Genomic DNA, 25,509 nt, shown 5'->3' with positions numbered 1-25,509 from the left:
AGTACAAGTCAGCACCTCTTCTAGAATCAAGAGTTGCCTCAAACACTGAAAGGTTAAATGATTTGTCCTGGGTCATTCAAGTCAGTATATGTCAGAGACAGAAATTGAACCCGAGTCTTCCTGGCTTTGAGGCTGTTACCTACTATACCGCACTGCCTAAGACATATATACCTTTCCAAAAAAATGTACATAAAATGGTTTTAAAGGTTAGTTTGTTCTATTCTATAAAATGGTCTAGATAATCTAATATGAGACTATGCCATGACTACATTAATCATACTGTTTTTAGCCTACAACACAGAATATCTTTTTAGTTTTCTTGCCATATGTGGCATTCTATGGAATTCCTAGAGATCATGTCATAGTTACTATAAACACCAACATATTTATGTTATATTTACATATTTACAAATTTACATATTTACAAATATGTTATATTTACATATAACAAAAGAGACTTCTAAAACCCTCCAAAAATCCATCTATTCATATAATAATCAACAGGACAAAATTCTGTTGCAGGAGAATTTGGGTTGAATTCAACAATCCCTTCAGTGCCTTAAGAACTGAAGGACTTAGGAATGTCTGATTATAAAGCCTACCTGCTCAGCCATCCTGGGCAGTTCTAATTTACAGCTGCTTACCTTGTAAGCATTTGGGATGGAGAGAAGGGTAGAATAACTTGCCTCTCCTTTCCCTTAAGTTCTTGCCAAGATAAGGCATCCCCTTTTAGGAGAGAAAGGTCCCCAAATGTCAGGGAATGCTTGCTATTAAGAATTCCAAACTGTGATTCCTAATAAATCATGTGGACTGAAATGAAGAGGCAGCTTTTTGTTTACTAATGGAGTAGTTAGATGGAGCCCTTAAAACTGACTTTCAGACATAGCAGAGCTTGGACAACAGAAAATAAGAGCTATAGGCTCATTTCTGAAAGAGGAACATGTGATCTGATACAGTAACAAGGATTTTAAGACCGAGCCTTTTGTGATCCCTCTTGACTTTGCCCCCTATTCCCTTTGGTTGAGCAGGAAAGCATAGGTTTGAGGCTTTGAGGCTCTATTATTTCTGGCCTGCCTCCCTTCTGGTTTTATATGCCAGGGTTTGAAAAGCACTGTCTCTTTTTTCTCTTATTTTCCTGATGGACCAAAGAAAACTCCTTCACTTTTCCATCCTTCAGACCACAGGGCCTGTCTAGAAACTACAAGTTTTCTTAACAGTAATCAATTAGTAATCCACTGGCATCTCCTCTGTAGGATTCTTGTTAAAAATTCTATATTCATTATATTGAGGGATCTTTTTTTTTACTATATTTGTATACTAAGAATTTCCACTAGTTTACGCACTTGATTAAGTCTTAACTTACACTGGGATTTTCTATCCATTATTGAGCTAATCATTTCTGCTATATTCCATACACCTGATAGTTTCTTTTTTGAAATATTTTTATTTATCGTTAAATATTTCCCCATCATATGTAAAAATTTTATGTTCCAAATTCTCTCCCTCCTGCCCCTCCCTCATCCCTTGAAAAGCCAAGCAATATGGTATCAACTATACTTGTGAAGTCATAATAAAATCCATAGACATTCAAAAAGCATCATCTTAATCCACAAACAAAAAAAAAAGTAGAAGAGCAATACATATCACTCCAATTATGGTACTCGGATGCAAGGGCAACCCACTAGGTCCATAAGCACACACAGAGTGTTCCCAAAAGTCTTAGTTTTAAGTTTTAATAACTGCAGCAGTAAAAATACTATGAACTTATAAAGTAAAACATTTGAAAGGTTATTTAAAATGTTTAAATACTGGTATATTTCATAATAAAATTCAGCATAACTAATGCCTTGTGTTACATATCATCCTACTAAACTTTCTAAAAACTTTCATCAGCTGCTGCTCAGTGACTAACATTAAGATCATCCGAAGAACAAAGTTTGATGCATACCTAACAGTATTAATGTGTCATAGAGATAGAGAGGCAGAATCAAAACGCCACAGGGAGAAGAAACAGTTAAACCCAGATTCCCACTAAACCCCTCCATAAAGACCTAGAAAACACAACAGACGAATTCTGATCGGGAACTCTAAGAAAAAATCATTTGAATACTTTCTTCCAACCCAGGGTGGTTTATGGAGATAGACAAGTTTGCAGAGACTAGGGCTGGGGTCTGGCCACCACAGGAGCATGCAATGCTGAGCATTCCAGCACCAGGAACTGAAAGACAGCAATCCTAGAAGATCCTAGAACTAGCACTGGCTGAAGGACTGGGGGCCATCGGGCTACAGTTAACCCAGCAAGAATGGAGCCCAGCTGCATAACCACAGACTAGAGCTGAGTAAGTTCTAGAAGCAAAACTTCCTAGGAACAGGGCAGGGACTCAGTTCTAGCCTCAAGCTCGGTATAGAAGCCTGCATTGAAATAACCAGAGTAAGAGTCCCAGGCCAAAGGGGAGCCAGCAGTTCAATCACTCTGAATCTACAGAGCCTCAAAGCAAGCTATTAGTAGCTGAGTCTGACAGTAGTTCACTAAAACCATGAAGAACAAACCAACAGACCCAAACCTGGGTCAGGAACTTGCAGAGATGAGATCAGTGAAAAGACCTCACCTCTAGGGTTCTTTGGGAGCATTGAAAGTTTGTAGGGTCCTGGACTGAGCTGTAAAAGCAACAGAAAGATTTAAGAAAAGCTCAAGTCAAACACTGCCCCCAGAAATGTAGAGCTCAGCACTAAAATCAAGTAGAAAGGCAAGAGTTAGGCTGGAAGAATAAGCAAATTAAAAAAGAACCCAACCACAAAAAGCTATTACGGTGACAGGGAAGCTAAAGGCATAGATACAGAAGAGGATGTGAAAACATGTACAAACAAAGCCTTGAAGAAAAAATGCAGCTTACACAGAATTCTAAAACTTCCTAGCAAAGTTTTTATGAAAGAGTTAAAAAATGATTTAAAAAACCAAATGAGAGTGGTAGAGGAAAAAAGGAAAAGAAGCAAAAGTTGGGGAAGAAAGATATAAACAGAATTAATAGCTTGGAAAAAGAGGTACAAAACCTTACTGAAAATTAGAATTGCCAAATGGAAACTAATGACCCCATGAGATAAACAGATTGAGGAGAGATAATTTAAGAATCATTGGACTATCTGAAAAAGCTTTGAACAACAAAAGAGCCTAGACATGCTATTTTAAGAAATCATTTAAAAAAAAAAAACAGAACCAGAGGGTAAAGTAGAAATGGAAAGAATCCAGTCCCCACATCCCTAAAGAAACTCCAAAATAAAAACTCCCAGGCATCTTACAGACAAACTCCAGAGCTTCAAAGTCAAAGAAAAAAGTACTGCAGTTAGCCAGAAAGAAAGAATTCAAGTACTGAGAAGCCTCAGTCAGGACCACACAAGACTCAGCAGCTACCACGATAAGGAAGTAGAGAGTTTGGAATGATATTCCAGAAGGGAAAGAATCTAGGATAACAACCAAGAATAACTTACCCAGCAAATCTGACTATACTCAGGGAATAAATGTATCTTTAATGAAATAGAGGCCTTCTAAGCATTTGTAATGAAAAGACTAGAGTTGAGTAGAAAATCTGACATACAAACATAGCAGTCAAGAGCTGGATAAAAAGGGAACCATGAGTAAGCTATGACTAAACAAGGTTAAACTATTTACATTCTTTTATGAAGAGATGATACATGTAGCCCCTCAGAACTCTATCATCATTAGGAATAACAGAGGAAATCTAATTAGATAGAGAGCCTGGAAGTTATTCTGTTATGTTATGAGTTGATGATCTTAAAAAAAGGAAACAGTGAGAAGAAAGGAACACACTGGGAGAGGGGGAAAAGAGAGAAACAATAAGAAAAATTATCTCACATAAACAGGGTGCTCAAGGAAGAATGTCTACAATAAGTAGAAGATAATGGGGGTTTTCTCATCACTATTAACTGCACTGGTCATAGAAGGGAAGGATACACACACACACACACACACACACACACACACACACACACACACAGATAAATAGATATAAAAGTACAACTTACCAAAGAAAGAAATAGGAATGAAAGCAGTTAAGGGAAAAGGATGGGGTGGGCTAGGGTGGAGGAATTAGAGAGAGGATAGATTAAAGGAGGCATTAATCAGAACCAACATAAACTCTTAAAGAGGGTACAGAGAAAAAAAGAGAAGGAAAAGTATGAGAGAAAAGGTTGGAGTTACACAGGAGTTCCAACTGTGAATGTTAATGGAATGTACTCATCCATAAAATGAAAGAGGATAAAATAAAGGATTAGAAACTAGAATCCAACAATATGTTGTTTACAATAAAGGAAAAGTTAAATAAACTACAAGAAAAAGACAGCAAAACTATACTAGTGGAGGAACCTCAACTTAACCCTCTTAGACCTAGAGAAATCTAAACAAAAAAATAAGGGATAAATCAGTTGCCTGAGGTTGCCTTGCAGTCCACCATCTGAGAAAGTGTTTTCTAGAAACTGTGACACATACAATATAAAAGGACAGAGTACCCCCTCTTGTTAAAATTTAAAATTCATTATTAAAAATTCACACAACTAAAGAAATATAAAAGAAAAATTTTAAACTGCAGTTAAGACTTCTGGGAAACCCTGTATATAAGGAAATGTAAAGCAAGTAGACAATGATCTGGACCAAAAATTTGTATAGGAAAAGAAGACTGGATTGCATTTCAAAAATTACCCAGCACTATTAATAATCTCAAGTTGTTCCCAGGCATAAAAATCTATCTCTAACATTAATATTATCCCAATGAAGCTATATACCTTCAAATAATGGAACTGTGACTCTAAGGACAATAGAAGAGACAAGCTGTAGGTGTAAATAAACTCCAACACATGTTCAAACATGACCAGCATTTAAGATATGGTGTAAAAAATGATCGAAAAAAGTATGATCAGGGGCAGCTAGGTGGCGCAGTGGATAGAGCACAGGCCCTGAAGTCAGGAGGACCTGAGTTCAAATCCGGCCTCAGACCAAACACTTGACACATACTAGCTGTGTGACCTTGGGCAAGTCACTTAACCCTGATTGCCTCACCAAAAAAAAAAAAAGAAAAAAAAAAAAGAAAAAAAAAGTATGATCAAAAATGGGTCATTGCCATGAAGAAAAGCAAGGAGTAATTGTTTCTAAATACTAATTTTACATGGAGTAAAAGGAAGGCATGATTTGAATAGAAATGTATTAATTTATTCATTAAAACCTTAGTGAGCAAGGTGCTTAGGGATAGAAGAAGTTAAAAAGATAAAAATGAAACCCTCAAAGGTAAAAATGAAACCCTAAAAAAAGTATCTATAATGGAATTTGGAGATTCAGGAAGGAAAAGAATATCTGACTAGGAAAATCAAAGAAGAAAGTAAATATGAGCTAAGGTTTGCAGAATGGGTGGGATTTCAACAGGTAGAGATGAGGAGAACATTCCAAATACAGGGAATGATATTAGCAACATGAAGGTAAGAAAGCACAAAACATGTTCAAGAAATGGTAGGTGATCCAGTTTAGCTGAGGAAAAAGGAACATGTGCAGAAAGGTGGACTGAAATCAGCTGATGGTGCCAAGGTAATTAGGTTGGCCTTTATTGGGTAAACAACAGGAAGCCACTTAAGGCTTATGAAAGGGGAAGGGCAGAGAGCAAAGGAAGAACAGAATCAGTAATGCTTCAAAAAGACATCAGAAAATGGCATTGCTGGAAAGAGAATGAAAATGGGGATATTAGTTCAAAGGCTACAGACCAAATTAGAAGAGAGAACTAAGTTGGTGGCAGCGGAAACTGAAGGAAGAGCTGGATAAAAAGATTTCCTTTAAACCTGGTGACTGATTTTATGGGGGCTGGGAGTAAGCAACGAGATAAGGATTACTCTGAGGCTTTGAACAAAAGTGTGATGTTGGAAAACTGTGGGACCTTCGAGAGAAATGAGGATGTTAGGAGAAGTTGGTTTGGGGGAACATAGATAAGCTCCATTTTTTTAAAATTTGAGGTGATGGAAATGTCTAGCAGTCATTCTGAAACAGGGGAACTGTTGTTGAGGAGAGAGCTTGAGAATGGAGGTAGAGATTTTGTGAGCAATCTCCATAAAGGTGATTAATTAAAATGTTGAGAGAAGACAGGATCACGAAAGAAGGGAATATATAGAGAGAAGAAGGCTCAGGTGGAACCCTGGAGATGCTCACATTTAATAAGCACAAAAAACAAGCAAAGGAAAAGAAGAATAGTCAGAAAGAGAAAGATAATCAGGATGGTATAGTGTTGTGGGAAATGATGGCAGAAATTTCAAGAACAAAGGAGTGAGCAATGTCTAATATTGAAAAGAAGTGGAAAGACAAGGAACATGAGGGTTAATAAAAGGCATTTGGAGTTGAGGACAGTGAAATTCATGAAATAAGAGTCTGGTAATTAGAGTTACCATACGTGCAAATAACCAGTGATTTCATCAACTGAAGAACTATGCCTTAGTAGCTAAGTCCTAGGGAGTTACCTGAAGCATAGAGAGTTCAAGAGACTCGTGCAGGGAAGTATCACAGCCAGGATTTGAACCTAGGTCTTTCCAACTCTAAACTCAACTCCATCCACTATGATGCATCACCTCTACGTCTACATCACAATGTACTTAAAAAAACCCTGGATGCGGGAAGTCTGGAAGCAAAGATCCTGTTACTGCTGAAAATTGTATGTGAAACTTTAACTGAACAAATCACTTAACCTCTCTTAAGTGCAGTTACTTATCTGTCAAATGAAAGGCTTGAATTAGATGATCTTTAAAGGCCCCTTCCAGTTTTAAAGCTGAATGATCCTATGAACCTATTCTAGGTCCATCGACTTAGGATTGACACGTTGCTATTTAGTTAGCTCACCAACAAAAGTGAGATGTAGACATTGAACTTGGGTCTCCACAGTTAACACCTTACTCTATGCTTTGAAACAAGAAAATGTAAAAGGATTTCTAATTACTTCCTTCAATTATTACAATTTTTTCCCCCAAATGTGTCATTTCACCAAAAAGATGAAATGCTTGATGTCTTTTAAACCCTTAAAGCTCTAGGTATGTATAAATAATAACATGGGTGTTACATGATGCAAGTAACAATACCCAAGTTCTCACAATTTGTGTAAAAATCAATGAGGTACAGTCCCTTAAGTCTGTCACTGAGTGTTTTGGGATTTCCAAAGACCCCATCACATAGGAAAAAACTCACACAACTTAATAAGGTTGATATTTTCAAAAGTTACTTCTAAACCAAATCCTCATAGCTGCTGGATAAATGATGGCCAAATGTATGCTACTTAAAAAAAAAATACCTTCAAAGCTGCTGTTCCAGCATACTGTCTGCTTATGGAATCACCATTATTTGCCCACATTATCTGGTAGATTCGATTGCATTTCATTGGCAATGGTTGCTCAGGGGGCATCACACCTAATTTCTTTAGCTAAAATTTAAAAATATAGTAACTGATTATTGCAAAGCTCCCACAGGATAGAATAAAGAAAACACAAAGTGCATACAAAATTAAGTACTTTTAAAGAAAAGAAATAGCTTTGTCTATTTAATATCACAAGAAAAGTAACACTTGGCATGTGTCAAAGATGTATAAACAAAATACTTGGAATGGCTTCATGTAATTTTTGGCATGAAGGTCCACATAATAATATTTCACTTCAACAAATTTAAACAGCAGAAGCAACAGAATATCAATGTGAAATGAAAAACAAATTAACTACATGACACTTTTATAAACAGTCGGCAAGTTTCAAAATGTCAAGATTTGTATCTTTGAAGTTAATACTCATAAAAATGTCACTATTCCTCAGTATGAGGATGTTCTTCCATTGTAGAGTTTTAACATTTTTTTTCTTTTTATTCATAAGAATCATTACTTCAGTTCACAGAATTTGGAAGGAATCTTTGGACTCATCTAGTTCAAAGCCTTTGCTTTTATAAGTTAAGAAAAGTGAAGGTCAAAAGGTTTAAATTCCTAGTCAGATATCAGTAACCTAGCCAGCATCTGAACCAAAGTCTTCTGACTTCAAGAGTAGTGCCTTTTATAATGCAATTCAATTAATTAGGAAAAAAATTAATATCGAATTCAAACATACCTGCTGTTCCATGACCACTCTTGCAATAGCAGCTTGCACTACATTTGTACGATCCAAGCAGTCCATGCAATTAACTCGAAAAATCCCTTCCTGCTTACATATTACCCCTGCTTGATCAACCCTTCAAAAAACCAGACGACGCTATTTTAGTAATACTTAGTGTAATTTTCTGCAAATTTGTCACTTCATAGCATATTAAATGTTTCTTGAAATAAAATATTTTGTTCTTATTGATCAAGCTGACTGAATTTTAGGCTAACCTAAGCTTTGACTGATGAATCTCCAAAATATAAGTTCAAAGATGTATAACTTTTAACAAAAATCTGACACCTAAGCTAAGCATACAATGAATTATATCAAGATCTGACATAACTGACTAAGGAAACATCACTACTGACTAGGTTTTACTCTAATTGCTTCAAGCTAGGATTATAAGTTTGGATAGGAATTCAGTGTTATCTCATTTCTCTTCAAGCATAAGATCATCTACTTCATCAAGACCACAGCAACCTAATTTACTCCTTCCCTGAAGATGTTTAAGAAATTAAGTAAACTTCTTTTCTTAACAACTTCTGTCCTGCAATCAACATGCCTTCAGGATGTGCAATCTAAATCTCCCATAACATAAGTTAATTTTCTCTTAACATTCTGTCAATATTCACTTATTCCATTACTATTTACTGAGTACCTACTATCTACAAGCCTCTGGACTAGGCAGTTCTCATCATATAGCTTGTCAGCAGTCAATGAATATCATTGACCATCATCCTTTTCATTAAAATTTAAATTAGGTGTCTTTAATATCTTAGTCTTGCCTCTCCACTTGATAAAAAGAAGAAAACATGGATTAAGAAGCAATACTCTAAGTCAATTTATTTTCATTAAATAATGTTGGGACAGATTTAGACACAAAAAACAGTGAGATTTAGATGGCCTAAGCCATGTTCTTTATTCACCTAACTTATGACTTCTACCCTAAAAGCAAAATAACTAAATTTCTAGGAACACACAAGAAAATGATGAGACTTGGGAGACCAAATAAATTCTCAGCAAGTTAATTTAGTGTTTATTGGCAGCAAAAGGCATAAGTATCAGAATCTTGCAAAAAATGTTAGTTTTGTTAAATATTACCTACCAACACCACTTCATGTCCAGAATAATGTCATGAATGGCATCCGTTAGAGTCTGAACATTCTCAAATTTCATTCCTCGGCTAAAACACATTGAAAAATGGTATATTTTAAAATCTGGCAAGTTTTTTAAACATAAAAAATAATGATATGAAATATATAAAGTATAATACATATGTAACAGAAATAAATTACATAAACATTTGAAGCCAATTTGTATGGTTTAATGAAGTACAGACTCTAAAAGCCCAAGGAGTACAACATTAAAACAGATAAGTTGGGTAATTTATCATATTCTTACTGGCCCAACACCACCTCATTAACTATATAAACGATCTTAGCTAGAGCCAGAGCTATGGAATAGGACTACTACATATATAATAGCATAAAACTGAAGTTGCATTTAGAACTATTAAGTATCGTAGAGTTTTTTCAAAGCAAATGGATGTGAGTTTTATTCTGGGTTAGAAATGTTAAGAATAGGCAGCCCAGGGTGTTTTTGTACAGAAAGGAATTAAAAGGAACTTTTCCCAAAAATGCAAAAGATAGGACAGAAAGGGAAAACACATACACACACACACCCTCTCCAAGCCATTTTAAGGCAAAAAGAAAATATAAACATAGAGTAAAAAGGACAAATGATCCAAAAATTTAATCAAAACTATATTTACATGGAATCAATTATAAAAAAATTTGTTCATCTTAAGGCATAGAAGAAATATGATTTCCCATTAAGCAGAAGTACCTCAGATTGGAAACTGGAAAGGACCTTGGAAATTACTTAATCCAACCACTTATTTTACAAATAAGATAACTTCAAGTTAGTAAAACTAACTTTTATCACACAGTCACTTACATTCCAATGGCTCAAAGAACATTTCAAGGAAGCCACCTTACCAATGTTCATGAAAGTCAAATGAAACATAAGTGAGATTTGAGTTGTTGAAAAGCAACACCTGCTTGAGGTAAGCATCTCCAATAATCTTTTCTCTTCCTGCTTGATCTACCAAATTAATGATAACCTGTCAAAGAAAGGAAAGGGGAAGAGAAGACAAGGCAAAAGTTAGATTTCACTAAATCTTTGAAATTTGAGGTCATCCCTGCTGAATCATACTTTTTTTTTTATGGAAGATATTGCAAGAATGATTTTCCCAGCTATAAATTATGAAATTAACTCACGCTACTAACAACTTTTTTCCTATGTAATTGCAAAAACCCAGATCTATAAGAATTTGTCACTAGATTGCTTACAATGTTCAAAAAGTTTGGTTGCTGGATCTATAAATAATCTTAAAAGTATATTAAGAATGTAGTTTCACTTTCAATGTGCTTTTAGTGTTTATGTATATATAAAACACACACACAAGAGATACAGACATCCCTCAGTTTAGAAGTTGCATCTCTGGATAATGGATATTTTTCCTGAAAATATTGCAAATATACACCAAGAGAAACCAGCAGAGTAAAACATTTCTAAACATGGGGGGGGGGGGAGTGTGATAAAAAGCCAACCTGTTTTTTGTAAATTTTCAATTGCTCTTCAAAATGTGCTGAGAAATATGCAACTGTTTCCTTTTCATCTACAAAAAAAAGAAAAATACACATTTTTTTTCTTACCATGTATGTTTAAAACAGAAAGGCATTGAGAGCATGTGTATACATATGTATGTTATGTGTGTGTATATGTAAAAACACATATTTTCCATCTTTAACCATCTACCTTGGGCTATCAGTCAACAAACATTTCTTGAACACTAATGTCACTGTGCAAGGAGCCAGGCATACAAATTCATACGAACTCCTTGACTTCAAGGAGTTTATATTCTACTGGAGGAAGACAACACATAAAAGCGAAGTGAAAGGTACATGTTATATGGAATTGGAAGGTACTCCATGCAGGGGCATAGTAGCCAAGTTCAAAGAGTGAGCAGCAGAGCTGAGAGAGGAATGAAGGACGGCCAGCCTGGCACCTTTCCCAAAATGGAGGCTCTGGAAGGAACTCATCAGTGGGAAAAGGGGCTATAGAAGTAGAAGAAGGTTCCCAGGTGAGAAGGCTACAGGCACTGAGGGAACTTAGAGAGTAAGAAGTCAATGATCATAGAATTGAGAGCTAGCAGGAACTCTAATATGAATGATAGATAGTCAACAGGCATTTATCAAGCACCTACTATGTAGCAGACACTCTAAGCACTGGGTATACAAACAGAAGCCAAACACAAGCCCTGGCCTTAAGGAGCTCACAATCTAATGAGGGAGACAACAAGCAAACAAATCCATATAAACAAGCTGTATATAGGAAATAATTAACAGAGGGAAGGCATCAGCATGAAGGACAGTTGGAAAAGGTTTTCTGTACAAGGTGGGATTTTTGGCAGGAGTTGAAGGAAATTCAGGGAAACCAAGACGTAGTGATGAGGAAGGAGAACACTCCAGGCACTGGGGACAGCCAGAGAAAATGCTGAGAGCTGAGAGACCAATGTCTTACTCGTGGAATAGCAAGGAAGTCAATGTTACTAGACAGAAAAATATGTGGGGAAGTCAAAGGCATAAGAAGACGGGAAAGGTAGGTAGGAGTGCACTAGGTTATTAAGGGCTTTGAAAACAGAGGATTTCGTATTTGATCCTGGACGTGACAAAGAGTTACATGTATTTTGTAGGAGAGTGACATGGCTGGATCTGTACTTTAGGAAAATTACATCGCTAGCTGAATGAAGAATAGATTGGAGTGGAGACTAGAGGCAGGCAGACCCACCAGCAGGCTACTGTAATAATTCAGGCATGAGGCGATGAGAGCCTAAGCCTGAGTGATGGCAGTGTTAGAGGAGAGAAGGTGCTGTATGAGAGATGCTGGCAAGACTGGATATGAGGGTTGAAAGATAGGGAGGAGCAGAGGATAACACCTAGATTGTGAGCCTGAGGGATTAGGAGGGTGGTGATGTTCACTGTAATAGGGAAGTTTGGAAGGCAGGATAGGTTTAAGGGGTAAAGGTAACGTGTTTAGTAATGTTGATTTTAACTGGACACCCAGTTTGAAAGGTCAGGAAGGTATCTGGAGATGTGAGACAGGAGGTCAGCAGAGAAGTTAGGGCTGGAAAAGTAGATTTGAGACCATCAGCATAGAGATGATCAATAAATCGACTAGAGCTGAAGAGATCACCAAGTGAAATAGTACAGGAATAAAAGAGGGCCGAGGACAGAGCTCTGAGTGATACCTATGGTTAGTGGGTGTGACTTGGATGAGGACCCAGCAAAGGAAGCTGGAGCATGGTCAGACAGGTAGGAAAACCAGGAAGAATGGTGACTCAAAAACCTAGAGAAAAGAATATTGAGAAGAAAAGGATGGTCAACAGTGCCAAAGATTGCAGAGAGGTCTAGAAGAATGAGGACTGAGAAAAAGCCTTTGGTTCTGATAATTAGGGGGTCATCAGTACCTTTGGAGAGAGCAGTTTCAGTGCAATGATGAGGTCGGAAACCGAGCTGTAGAGGGTCAAAAAGAGAACGAGATGGAAGGAAGTGGAGGCACCTGGAGGCATTGTAGACAGCTTTCACTGGGAGTTTAGCCACAAAGGGCAGAAAAGATCCAAGAGGATAGTTAGTGGAGATGGGAGGATTAAGTGAGGATTTTCTGAGGATGTGGGGAGACATGGATATGTTTGCAGGTGGTAGAGAAGAAGGCAATAGATGTGGACAGACTGAAGATACTTGAGAATATAGATGAGGGAGGAGGCAGAGAAGTGATAGAACTGGGCATGTAGAGTGGTTTGCCTTGATAAGAAGGGCCACCTCTTCATATGAGACAAGGGTGAAGGAGGAGATAAGTGACAGAAGGCATCTAAGTGACATAAAATGAAGAAGAGGGCCTCAACTTTTCTATAAAATATGAGGAAAGGTTCTCAGCTGAGAGGGGAGAGGAGCCAAGGGACATGAAGAGACATGAAGAAGTTTAGAAGATCCACTGTGGAAAGTGGAATAGTGACTTAATAAGGGATGTGTAGAAGGATTACCTAGCAGTGGTAAGGACCCCACCGAGGTTGGGTAACAAATGTATACCACACCCAGTAATAATGGTTGTGTGATTTTTTTCTACCTTTGTTCAGCAGTATGTGTATAGGAGTAAAGGTGGGGGATGGTAGGGACAATCCAGGACCAAGGCTTGGCAGGGTACTATCGGTGATATGACAAAGGGGCCAGGGACTCAACAGAAGGGGACAGTGTAGATTTTAACTGGTTCATCAAGGGATCAAGATGAGGAAAAGAGGAAAGAGTGGCTAGTGCAGTGGGGCTAGCCTAGGAGAGAACTGAGGAATTAAGAGGTTGGAAGTCACACGATGTAGACAAAAAGTAGTGTTTGCTATGGGAAGGCAGAGGGAGAGGTGGAAAGCCTACAGAATATGGTCAGATAAGCGGATTTCAGAGTTTTTAAATATGGAGGTAGTACATTTGAGAGTAAAAGCAAGATCAAAGGTATGAGTATCTGTGTGTGGCTGAGGTGGGGTAGAGGAGTAGGATCCTAGGAAGTGAGTAAGCTGAGGCACCAAATGGTTAGTGCTTCAGAGTGTCAATATGTATGCCTGGAGTACCTAATATAACAGGAGTTGCAGAGAGGAAGATTATGTGCCAGGTACTGAGCTCATTGAGAAAGGAAGGAGAAATTCTTGGAGGTTTATAGACAATAGCTACCAGGATTCTGACTGGGTAGAACATGCAGAATGTAAGCACCTCAAAGGAGGAGAGGTTACTAAGAAATGGAGATGGAGGAGAACCTGGAAGGAGCAATGCGGAGGAAGGAGTATTCCAACTCCCCTCCCTCGACTAGTGAGTCAAGGAGAAGGAGTGCAAGTGCAAACCAGTACTGGAAAGGGTGGCAAAGGAGGCTGTCATTACGTAGAATCAGGTCTTGGTGATTGCTAGAAGATGGGAAAAGTGGGAGAGGAAAAGATTTAAGATGAAGGCCCAAGGGTGTTGCCTATGGAACAGGCCTTCCAAAGGCACAGTGGAAGGGGTGGTTAGCATCTGGTTGGGATTTGAAAGTAGGAGAGTTGAGGGGAACAGAAGTAAGGAACTGAGAAGTGGGTGTTGTGGAGTGGGGTTCTGGATGATAACTTACGAGGATTGAGCATTATTGGCATGTATAGGATATGACCAGGTGTGAGTATCTTAATCGTTCAGTGGAAGGTAACAAGCCTCTTCCCAAAAGAAGCTGGAGATCACGCTCATCATGAGATGGAAGACCACAGTCAGAAGGCCTTCATTTCTCCTTTCATCTTCCCTTTGAAGGTAGGAAGATGAGGTAAGAGACACACAAGAAGAGATGAAAGATGAACCTGCACAGCAGGAGATGCACGTGCTGCTCCCAGCAGACCTTCATCTTCCTCGGCCATCAGGGATAGGCCCAGCAGGAAATGGAAGTTCTGTGGCCATAAGGACCAGATGGACTCGAGAGGAGGTAGAAGTCTTCAGGGGCCGGGTGATGGAAGTCCTGGCTCCACGCCACCTTCCCTCAGGGGACATCCATAATAGAAGACAGAAGGGAGGGTTAGACAGAAGGTTGAGCCCTACCTCTTCTTCGTAAGCTAGAGATCCGGGCGGAGCAGTGAAGACTAAGCAGGGGGAGCTGGAAGCCCTGGGAAGTCTTCCCTCAGACAACAGAAGGCACAGTCAGAAGGAAGGTCAGACCTTCACCTCGTCTCTTCATAGGAAGCTGGAGCAAGCATTTATAGAGCACTAGAAGGTTTCCAAAGTGCTTTAAAAATGCTGTCTCATTATATCTTCACAATTACCCCTCAGTGGTAGGCACTATTATTATTCTCATTTTAGAGATGAGAAAACTGAGGTAGACAGAAATTAAGTGATTTGCCTAGGGTCACATAGTTGGGGTCTGAGGCTAGATTTGAACTCAAGTCCAGGTCCTAACTCAAAGTTCAATGTTCTATCCACTGCAACACCTAGCTCCCTAGTCCAACCTCCTCATTTTCACATACAGAAACTGAGGCTTCAGGACATCAAGTGCCTTTACTAAAGTTGTACAGGTACTAAGTTGAAAAACCAAGATTTTAACTCTATTCTTCTGACTCCAAATCCAGTATATTATACAGAACGAACACTTTAGAAAGACCTTATAAAGTGTAATTTTAAAAATCAACATGGATAAAATGGATAGAGTACTTTTAGGACTTGGAATCAGGAAAACCTGGGTTAAAATACTGTCTCTAATACTTATTAATTGTATAACCCTGAGCAAATCATTTAACCTTTATGTTTCAGTTTCCTCAGCTATGAGAAAATTGGACTCAGTTGCTTCTATGACCCCTTCTAATTCTAAAAAATCTGATTCTATGATAATCAAAACTGTTTAATGAAATAGTGAACTAATTAAATAATTCTACATTTTTAAGAACTTGATTTACTGAATTAAAAAAACTACATGACTGTACAAAGTATGAAAGGATACTGAATGCAAAAAAGGAAAAATTTTCATAAAAAGAGATTCTAATAAAATTATAAGTAAATGAATTTCTTATTCAATTATCTGCCTACATAGTAAATAACTAATGAAGAACTAGGATCTCCAACAAAGGCAGTATTGAGTTACATAAGCCTGTACCCCAGCCAAGAACCAAAAGAGCTCTCAATAGGACCAGGCTCCTCTTCAGCATTCCAGCCATTGTGTGATGAGGTCTTGGCCACTACAAAATTACCACGAAACAAAATAACACTGTTATTCCTCCTTTTAAAAAAAATATGCCCAGTCAAGCAAAACTAATTCCCTTATTTATCATATCCCCCCCAAAAAATCTACGCCTCATCCTGCACTCTGAGTCCACCATCTTTACATCAGGAGGTAAGTGGCAAGCTTTGTCTGTGGTCCTCTGGTATTATGGAGAGACACTGCAATGAATGAGTTCGTAGGGCTTCAAAATTATTTTGTTTTTATTTCTGCAGTGACAGTTGCAGGAGTAGGAGAAAAGGAGTCAGACGATGCTAAGAATCACAATTTTTAGGCTGCCTATTAATAAGAACAGTACTCTGAACGTGAGATCCTTATGCAATGATGAATAAATCAATATGCTATTAATGGGAAATAATTCCTAGCAATATAGATATTTTCACTTTAAATAAAACCAGAAGAAACAAAGACTTTGCAGTTAAATGGAAAGATGAAATCTTGTGACTCAGGGATTTGTAACAATAAATTTCATAGCAGTCGTGATTTGGTGGAATATCAGGTTTTTTCAGGTTCAGAACTTTACCATGGTAAGAACCACCATGCTAGAAATCTCTTTACTTCTTTAAGTAAGCTTACACAGGTTATCTTGGTTTTTTGTTTTTGTTTTTGTTATTGTTTTTTTGGTGAGGCAACTGGGATTAAGTGACTTGCCCAGAGTCACACAGCTAGTGAGTGTTATGTATCTAAGGCCGGATTTGAACTCAGGTCCTCCTGACTCCAGGGCTGGTGCTCTATCCACTGAGCCACCTAGTTGCCCCCATCTTGGCTTTTTAGCATGTGACAGATCTGGATTCTAAACCTAACTGGAATCCCTGGGATCCAATCCTGTACTTTCACTGTATGACTAAGAACTCAATGTGGTATAGTAGAAAGAATACTGTATTCATTTGAAGTTAAAGGACCTAGATTTCAATCCTGCTCTGCATTTACCAACAAGTGCAACATTAGTCAAAGCTAGTAACATCTCTGGGCCTCAGTTTGAGGAGGTTGGACTATAACCTAGAAGATTCCTTCCAGTTCTAAATCTATGATTCTATGACCTTAATAGATACAACAGAGAAATTTTCTTGATAATCCTCTGACTATTTATATCAAGTGAGAAATGAAACAGAAAGATGTATCCTTGCTAAATGTTTTCACCACTTATGAAGGATTTTCAGCACAGAAGCCAAATGGAAGAGGGACCCCTAGAGATGATGAGGTTTTCCAGATACCTTATTGGTAGATATCCTTATGCCAACTGAATCAAGCCTCAATACATTGTAGGGCATCCTGAATGAAATCCATAAACACTCAAAAGTTCTCAACTTATCCACAAAGGGGAAAAAAAACAAGTAAATGAATTAAAACTGTCCAGTCTAAGATGTGAAGTAGGAGAAAATTCACAAAGAGTTCGGCCTTAAGATACTATGTCTTGAACAGAAAATAAAAACAATAAACTTAGCTCAGAATTAAAATGGACAGAAAGAGTAGGCTGGATTGCATTTGGAAAATGACTCTAAACCTCTCCTTGAAACAAAACCTCTATGTTTCTAACATTAACTACTGGTGTTCCATGGCTGTGAATAATGGAATACCAGTCAAGAACCAAAATTGCAGGTAACCCAAAGGCAATGGAGAGATGTACAGTAATTATAAATGGGTTGCACAGAATTACTAATGAGAAGCTCTGTGTATAACTGTGTTGAGTGTGTCTGACAAGAGATGTGTGACTGGAAAAAAGGAATGAGTTAGTCAAGAAGAAAAAAGAACAATAACATGGCACTAGAATTTTGCTGGTATCCTCAGAATATTGACATCTCAAGGAAAGCCCCTGGCACATTGGGTAGACTTCCACGGAGACTTATGGGAGGAAATGGACAAAAGTTGAATCAAATTAGAAACCACAGATAGTTGGTCATCTGTACCAGTGGAAGGAGTACCACATCTCAGAGCCACTGAAGCACTGAAAAGTTAATAGTGAAAAAATTTAAGATTTTGTGTGTATATGTCTGTGTCTGTGTGTTCACGTGTGTATGTACTAGCAATTTTACTATTAAGTTAAAATAGAACAACTAACTTCTGATTTTCAAAATGAAAAATCTGTCTTTGTTCAACTTCAAATATTGCCTACTTTGGTAGGTGTTACCATTTAAAAATATTTCCTCATGATACAAATATTGTTTATATTTACCTTTTATACACTCAAGTATCCAATTAATCCATCCTTCAAGTTAAACAGCAATTTAAGGTCACCACAAAAAGCTCTCTCTTCATTTTGTGCATGCTTCAACTAATTGTTATTTAGGAATTTAAGTGAAAAGATTAACACATTCAAACCTGTGATTATCCTTTTGATATAGAACACACCATATACCACCCACCTACAATATGTGACCTAATACAATCACTTTCTTGTTTAATTCAGTTATTTGAAAGATCAAATACAAAAGTCTCAACTTTTTAATAATATTGTTGACCGATCACATAGATAATTGGCCCACTTACTTTTGTCCAGCCGTGGTCTAGGATTGTACCGATAACCAACCTGGCTCCAAAAAACAGGAACAGAGCCTCGTGTCTGAATAAATGATAGTGTGTGATTATGAACATGAATTAACTGCTCAGTCTCTACATAATTTGCAACATTTCCATTTTTATCAACTCCTCTTCGTTTGTATCGCATCCCTGTGAGATGACAAAAAAAGGAAAAAAATAAATATTTTAAACAATTTATTACATGGAGGTTACTCAGCTTCATTCAAGCATTCCTCCAACCTGGGGGTTCTGACCTTTTTTGTGTTACAGATCCCTGTGGTATTCTGGGGAAGCTCCTTCTCAGAATTTCTCTGAAAATAAACACAGATCCACAGACCTCAGGTGAAGAACTACTACTCTACCCCACCTTCTCCCTCTCACTATAGCTTTAATGACACTTTGGACATCACCATAGGGCTCCTCTTCTAGAATTACAATGAGATTACCCAAAAATATATCTGAAAGGCAAATTCAGTTGTCTCTTGTTTTTGTTTTTTAATATTAGAGGGTACTAGGTTCCTCCTTAAATTTCTTATTTCATGTCTTTGTACCTATCACATTCTACTTGTATACTTGCGTCATATGCATATAAGGGTATAAGGACTGTTTTGCTAGCTTTATATCCCAAGCACCTAGCACAGTACCTCACACATAGTAAGCACTTAAGCAGGCAGCCATTTGTTGAGGTTATATGATCAAAGCATAATTGACTGCTTAGAAGCACTAGCATTTGTTTAGCAAATACATACTAATTTACTTTACTGCAATTTACTTATTTGCTTGTCTGCAAATGATAAAGCCATTAGTCACATCTTTTAACTTACTACTATAAAATTTTCATTAAAAATATACCTTCCTTCCTTTCTTTTTTCTCCTTCTAATATTCCCCTCTCACCAAACCATACTTATTCCTTAGTTTCAGTCAAACATATGGAACTCTAAGCACATGTAAGCATCCCTTCCAATAAGACCATTTCTCTATCACAGTAAAGTTTAGCAGTGCTTTTAAGCAAAGGATAATATTTCCAGCCTTGATGTATTACGGAACCAATACATTGAAGATCTTCTATGCACCAGTTCTAGTCTTGTCCTTTGCTCTTTTAACTTTTTAGGATCACCCTGATATGTTTAGTATTTCAGGAGCCTATGTGCTTACCAGCTCTATGCCTGCTTCGGCGTGAAATGAGAGCCACAAGAAATCGGGGATAAATATCATCTACACAAGAGGACTCTTGAGGAGGAGTATCTGGGCTGCTTTTCTCCTCATCAGATGATTCATTATAGTTAACCACAAGTTCTTCAATCTGCACAAAACCTTGGATGACTGGGATAATCCAAAAATCCACTTCAGAAGTCTGCAAAAAATAATAATATCCTATTTCTATCCTATGCAAATCAAGCTATACTGAAATCAAAACCATATCCAGTTGTAATTGTTTTCTTTTATTCTGAGTTGTTCAGCAGAAGCCTTCCATTTATACATACACACATACACACACACACACACACACAGAGTACCTTCTATATATGCTAGATACTGAGTATACTAAAACAAATATGGAAAATATTCAAGAAACTTATATTCTACTAGGAGGGACAATATGTAACCAGGTAAGTAAAAACAAGATGACTTAAGGAAGAAATTACTACCAATGAGAAAACTCAAGAAAAGCTTTCTATAGAAGCACATGAGTTAAGCCTTAAAGGAAGCTAATGATTCTGAGAGGCAGCAGTGAGGAAGGAGTGCATTCTAAGCAAAGACAAAACAGCAAGAGAGGAAATATCCAATTCAGAAAACATTAAGGAGGCCAATTTGATAAGAACCTGGAAAGGATGGAAGTGAACAGGAAATATGTCTGGAAAGAACAGCTAGACCATATTGTGCAAGATGTTAAATGCTAAGCTAGGAGATGGTATTTTACAGGCGACACAGAGTCACAGAAGCTTTCTGAATAAGGGAATACCGTGGTCAGACTCATGTTTTAGGAAGACTATTTGGGCAATTGTGCTGTGATTGGAACAGAAATGGAAAAAGCTAAAGGTAATGAGACTAATAGTCCAGACAGTAGATGGTTTGAGTCTGAAATGGGGTGGTGGCCACATGAGTAGAGAGAAAAGAACAGACATAAGAGATGTGACAGGGACAGGTAGCAAACTGATAACTGATTGGCTATGGAAGATTAGAGAGAGCAAAAAGTCAAGAGGAACAGCCAATCCTTCCATACATTCATGTGATATGTGTTGAGTCTGAGATGCTGATGAGCAATCCCAGTAGAAATGTAAGAAAGGCAGATGGCAATGCTGTGAAGAAAGATAAGGTTTGAATGTATAAATTTGGGAGTCATCTGAAATAGAAATTATTGAAACCAAGAGAGGTAAATGTAAAAAGAAGACCCAGGACACTTATAGGTCAGGAGGTGGGACATGTATGATAACCGCACAAAGGGAAGTAAAAAGAAACAGTCATCTGGTTAGAAGAGAACCAGGAGCTGCTAGCTTCACAAGGGCTAGAAAGAACAGAGTATCCGAAAAGAGAGTATCCATAGTCAAGAGTGCCAAAGGCTGCAGAGGGATTAAGAAAAACTCTACTCCTCAATCATGACGTTTTTTGTTTGGGGAGTAGGAATGAGAAAGAGTTGGACATATTTAATTTTTTTTAAATTCTCCTCTAGTAGGGAAACTCCCTTGATCAATTCAGATCAGCAATTGTTCTACAACTTAGTCTTAGAGAGTTGTATTAGGTCACTGAGAGGCTAAATGATTCAATTGTGGAGTTTTCTTTTCCTGGTTTTTTTTTTTTGTGAAATTATGACAATGCTCCAGTTAAAGATGGCATTCTTCTTCTTCTTTTCCTTCTCCTCCTCCTTCTCTTTCTTTTTTTGGCTAGGCAATGGGGTTAAGTGAGTTGCCCAGGGTCACACAGCTAGTAAGTGTCAAGTGTCTGAGGCCAGATTTGAACTCAGGTTCTCCTGACTCCAAGGCCAGAGCTGTACCTCCTAGCTGCTCCTCTATTTTTAATAGCTGATTACTGTATAGAGAACAAGTAACTTAAACCAAGATTTTAGAATTCTAACATTTCCTAAAGCTTCAGTGAAATTTTGAGCCAACTCTGCAAAAATCTGTTAGTTTCACAATTTTTTAAATAAAACATACAAGTTCAACACATTCATTATTAGTTTTGAAAAGGTTTGAACTTCACACCTTTGAAAGAACAAAGAATGCTCTCTTATTTAAATGGTTCAAGCAGTGAACAACCAGAAATCTGACTTTTCCTTAAATAGTTAAAATAATTAGAAGAACTGATTGAACTTAAAGGAAATTTCTCCTTAGTGGACATTGCATAGAAAACATTCAGATTTAATAACTGAGTGGAATAAATACATAATAGAGGACAGCTAAGTGGCACAATGAACACAGTACCAGATTTGGAGTCAGAAAGACCATAATTTAAATCCTGCTTCAGACATTTATGAACCATGTGTGACCCTGGGCAAGTACTGTCTGCCTCAGTTTCATCATCTATAAAACAGGGAAAATAAAGATCCTACCTCCTACTTGTGAGAATTAAATGAGATATTTGTAAAGTGCTTTGTAAACCTTAAAGCACTGTATAAATGCTAGTAGTTGTTAACAACAAAGTTCTTTGAATGTCCTCTAGAGACTTGTTCTTAAGTCTATTGTCCTTCACTCCAATCCTATTTATGATGCTCTACGCTTGCTTCTAACAGAATCCCAGTACCAGCTCTGATATTACCTCTCTACCAGCACTGAGATCATATTAAATTATATATGTGTGTATATATACGTATATACACATACACACACATATATACACACACACATATATATATGTATATATAATCATATTAAATAGCAGGAAGAACTTCAGTAACTAGTTGGGCAGAGTACCATGGACAAGTCATTTAAAAAGTTCACAATCACTGCTCTTGTCACTGCCACTGGTATTTTTCTCCTTAGTCTAGCCACTGACACATACCTTTTACAAGTACAAAAATCAACAATATTACCAGCTTTAACACTTGATTAAAAAACAATTCAAATGGAAACACAAAAATATCTTACTAGCTTTTTATCATAGGCAGTGTGGCACAGTAAAAAACTCTCCTTGAGTCAGAAGTCTTGGTTCAAACCCTGCCTCTGACACTCACTGATTTTATATGTAACCCTTGGCAACTCACTCAACCTCTTGGTGGCCTAAGTATAAGACTACACATGGCAGAGAAGGTACCAACCTGCATTGGTAGAGGGAATTTCCTTATCTGGTAGGTCTCTAATATAATGAAATCACAAGTCTAGGCCCTATCCTAGTTATCAAAATATACTAGAACCTTTTTATAATTGCTTCCTCAGTATCAGTCCCCATGTTGTTTGGGAGGGTCAAATACGTGATTTGACCTACACTATATCCAAATACATTGTACATAACAAGGGGTGACTAGTACAATTCATATCTTGTAAAAGATAAATTAAGTAGATATACTGACAGAACCTGGTAATAAACAGACTCATTCTGGAACTAGGCCTACTCTTTGACCTAACTATATCACTAGCCAGCAGACCCCCAAGGAGATTAAAGGAAGACAAAATGTCCTATGTATACAAAAATACTTAGAGCAACTTTTTTGTAGTAGTCAAGAACTAGAAACTAAGGGGATGCTCATCAAGTGAGAAATAGCTGAATAAATTATAAATGTAGTGGAATAAAATTGTGCTGTAAGAAATGATTGAAGGGGAAAGTTTCAGAGAAACCTGTAAAGACTATAATAAATTAACTGTTGTAGAATGAAGTGAGCAGAACCAGGAGAATGATTTATATTATGACAACATTGTAAAAGCGAACAATTTTGTAACACTTAGGAACTCTTATCAACAACAAACATAATGACTAAACATGATTTTGGGATTGATGATAAGAATGCTACCCACTACTTACTGACCAAGGAGTGGACAAAAATGTAAAATGAGACACATTTTTATATACAGGTAATATGAAAATTTGTTTTGTTTGACTATACCTACTTGTTACATAGTTTTCTTTTTCTTTTTTTTTTCCCCAGGGAGGTAGAAAGTGGTCAATCAAGAAGCATTTAAGTGCCAGGCACTATGCTAAGCGCTAGGGATACAAGAAAGGTAAAACCAGTCCCTGGCTCTCAAGGAGCTCACAGTCTAATGGAGCAGAAAACCTGAAAACAACTACATATAAAGAAGATCTATACAGGGTAAATTGGAGATATCAAAGAAGGCATTAAGATTAAGGAGGACTAGGAAAAGGACTTCTAGAAGGTGGAACTTCAGCTGAGACTCAAAAGAAACCAGGGAAGCCAGGAGGCGGAGTTGAAGAAGAAAAGAATTCTGGGCCTGGGGGACAGCCAGTGAAAATACTCAGAGTCAGAGATGGAGTGTCTCATGCAAGAAAAATTAAGGAGGCCAATGTCACTGGATCAAAGTATGCGGGTGGAATAAAGTCTACAAAGAATAGAAAGACAGAAAGAGAGAAAAAACATATGCTTGAAAAATTGGGTGGGAGAGAGTGGTAGGATTTAATTTAAAAAAAAAAAGAAAACATTAAAAAAATTAAAATACATTGCTAACCAGTTGGGAATGGTGCAAAGGTAAAATGAGAATACCTCCCCCCACCCAAAAAAAAGACCAAAAAGCTTAAAACACATATAGAAAGAGTTCAATACTGACTTGATCATAACATTCAATAATTATTTCTGAAACCAAGTAAATGTTTCCATATTTTTCATTCCTAAAACATTTTAGCATTAATTTCATATCATTCTTTTTAGACTTAAACATGACATCATTCATTAAGATATTATATTTCATTAAAATAAAGCAATCTTACCTCCATTGCCTAAATACTATAAAATCTCAATTAACCAAAATGGATGGATAATGACATGTTTTTGTTCAAAGAATTTTATATTTAAGAGAATGAAAATTCCCAATCCCTTCATCCTACTCCCTCACTCTTACTGCTAAAATTGGAATGTATTTATCTAATTTTGACCTTAATGAATATGATATACAGACTATAAACTTTCTGTAATAAGGATACTAATGATCCTGATGGAGTTACCGTAAACACTGGGGAAGCAGCATGGCATAGTAGAGAGAGCACTGGAATTGGTGCCAAGAAGACCTGGGTTCATATCATGCCCCAAGACACTTACTAGTTGTGTGACTCACTTTCAGACTGTTTTCTCAGCTGTAAAAGGGCATAATAATAGCATTTACTTCTCAGGGTTGTTGTAAGAATGAAATGAGGTAATATATGTAAATGGCTCTGCAAACATTAAGGTGCTATGTTAGCTATTATTATTATTATTACTACAGATGTTAAAGGGATAGGAAAACTGGCTGTATATGGACAGATATATTATGTATGTCCAAAGGAAACATTCTGGAATTTACTGGATATTGCTGAAGTAGGGGTTTAAATTTTTGATCAACTTAATTAGGTATAAGAAAAATTTGCATGAAATCTAAGAAACATATCAAGAAAAGATAATCTGGGATTTATAATTATTCCAGGAAATCAACTGCATCTTTTATTCTATATTACTTATTATCATATATCATTTACTTTTCTCATCTGGATTCTGATTTCATAACAATGATTTAAACAAACAAAAACTAAATCTGCACAATAGTAAGAAGCTGTTTTCCCTTCTTGGAAGTTCACCATTGTCCTATAGTTCCAAGGAGTTCTTTTTCAGGTTTTAGACAGAACATGAGGAAAAGAATAGAAGCACTGATCTAGAAAGGACCTTTTTAAAAGAGCACGTGATCCAGCTGCATGCTTTTCCTTACAAAAGAAAAACCAGGCTCAGCGTTTCTACTTTACACAAAACAATAAATATTTTTTCCAACAACTGTGTGATCCCTCATCCCACACAGCTCGCAAATATTCATATTACACCGGCTCCTTTGACTTCATGCCATGAGGACTCTTATGGGTATATTATAGCAAAGTCTTCTTGC

General features: G+C 37.1%; 1 protein-coding gene across 3 annotated transcripts in view; it reads right to left on the bottom strand.

The window, feature by feature from the left end:
• Positions 1-25,509, bottom strand: part of INPP5F (inositol polyphosphate-5-phosphatase F) — a 92,477-nt gene that overhangs the window by 12,603 nt on the left and 54,365 nt on the right. Inside the window, exons 7-13 of one of the 3 annotated variants that reach the window (XM_027839836.1) lie at positions 19,655-19,853; positions 18,469-18,648; positions 10,767-10,834; positions 10,152-10,276; positions 9,260-9,337; positions 8,125-8,245; positions 7,329-7,457 (exon numbers count right to left, since the gene is read on the bottom strand). In XM_027839836.1, coding sequence (XP_027695637.1) covers positions 7,329-7,457; positions 8,125-8,245; positions 9,260-9,337; positions 10,152-10,276; positions 10,767-10,834; positions 18,469-18,648; positions 19,655-19,853 — 900 coding nt within the window. Of the gene's footprint in view, positions 1-7,328; positions 7,458-8,124; positions 8,246-9,259; positions 9,338-10,151; positions 10,277-10,766; positions 10,835-14,361; positions 14,557-14,578; positions 14,598-18,468; positions 18,649-19,654; positions 19,854-25,509 lie in introns of those variants that run through there. The other 2 variants (XM_027839838.1, XM_027839837.1) reach the window with 2 other exon arrangements.

This window comes from Vombatus ursinus, unplaced genomic scaffold (genome assembly GCF_900497805.2).
Source record: "Vombatus ursinus unplaced genomic scaffold, bare-nosed wombat genome assembly UNPS02014833.1, whole genome shotgun sequence".
In the NCBI taxonomy this organism is placed as follows: Eukaryota; Metazoa; Chordata; class Mammalia; order Diprotodontia; family Vombatidae; genus Vombatus; species Vombatus ursinus.
Note: the sequence above shows the minus strand (reverse complement) of the source record. Positions and strands in the feature narration are given on the sequence as shown.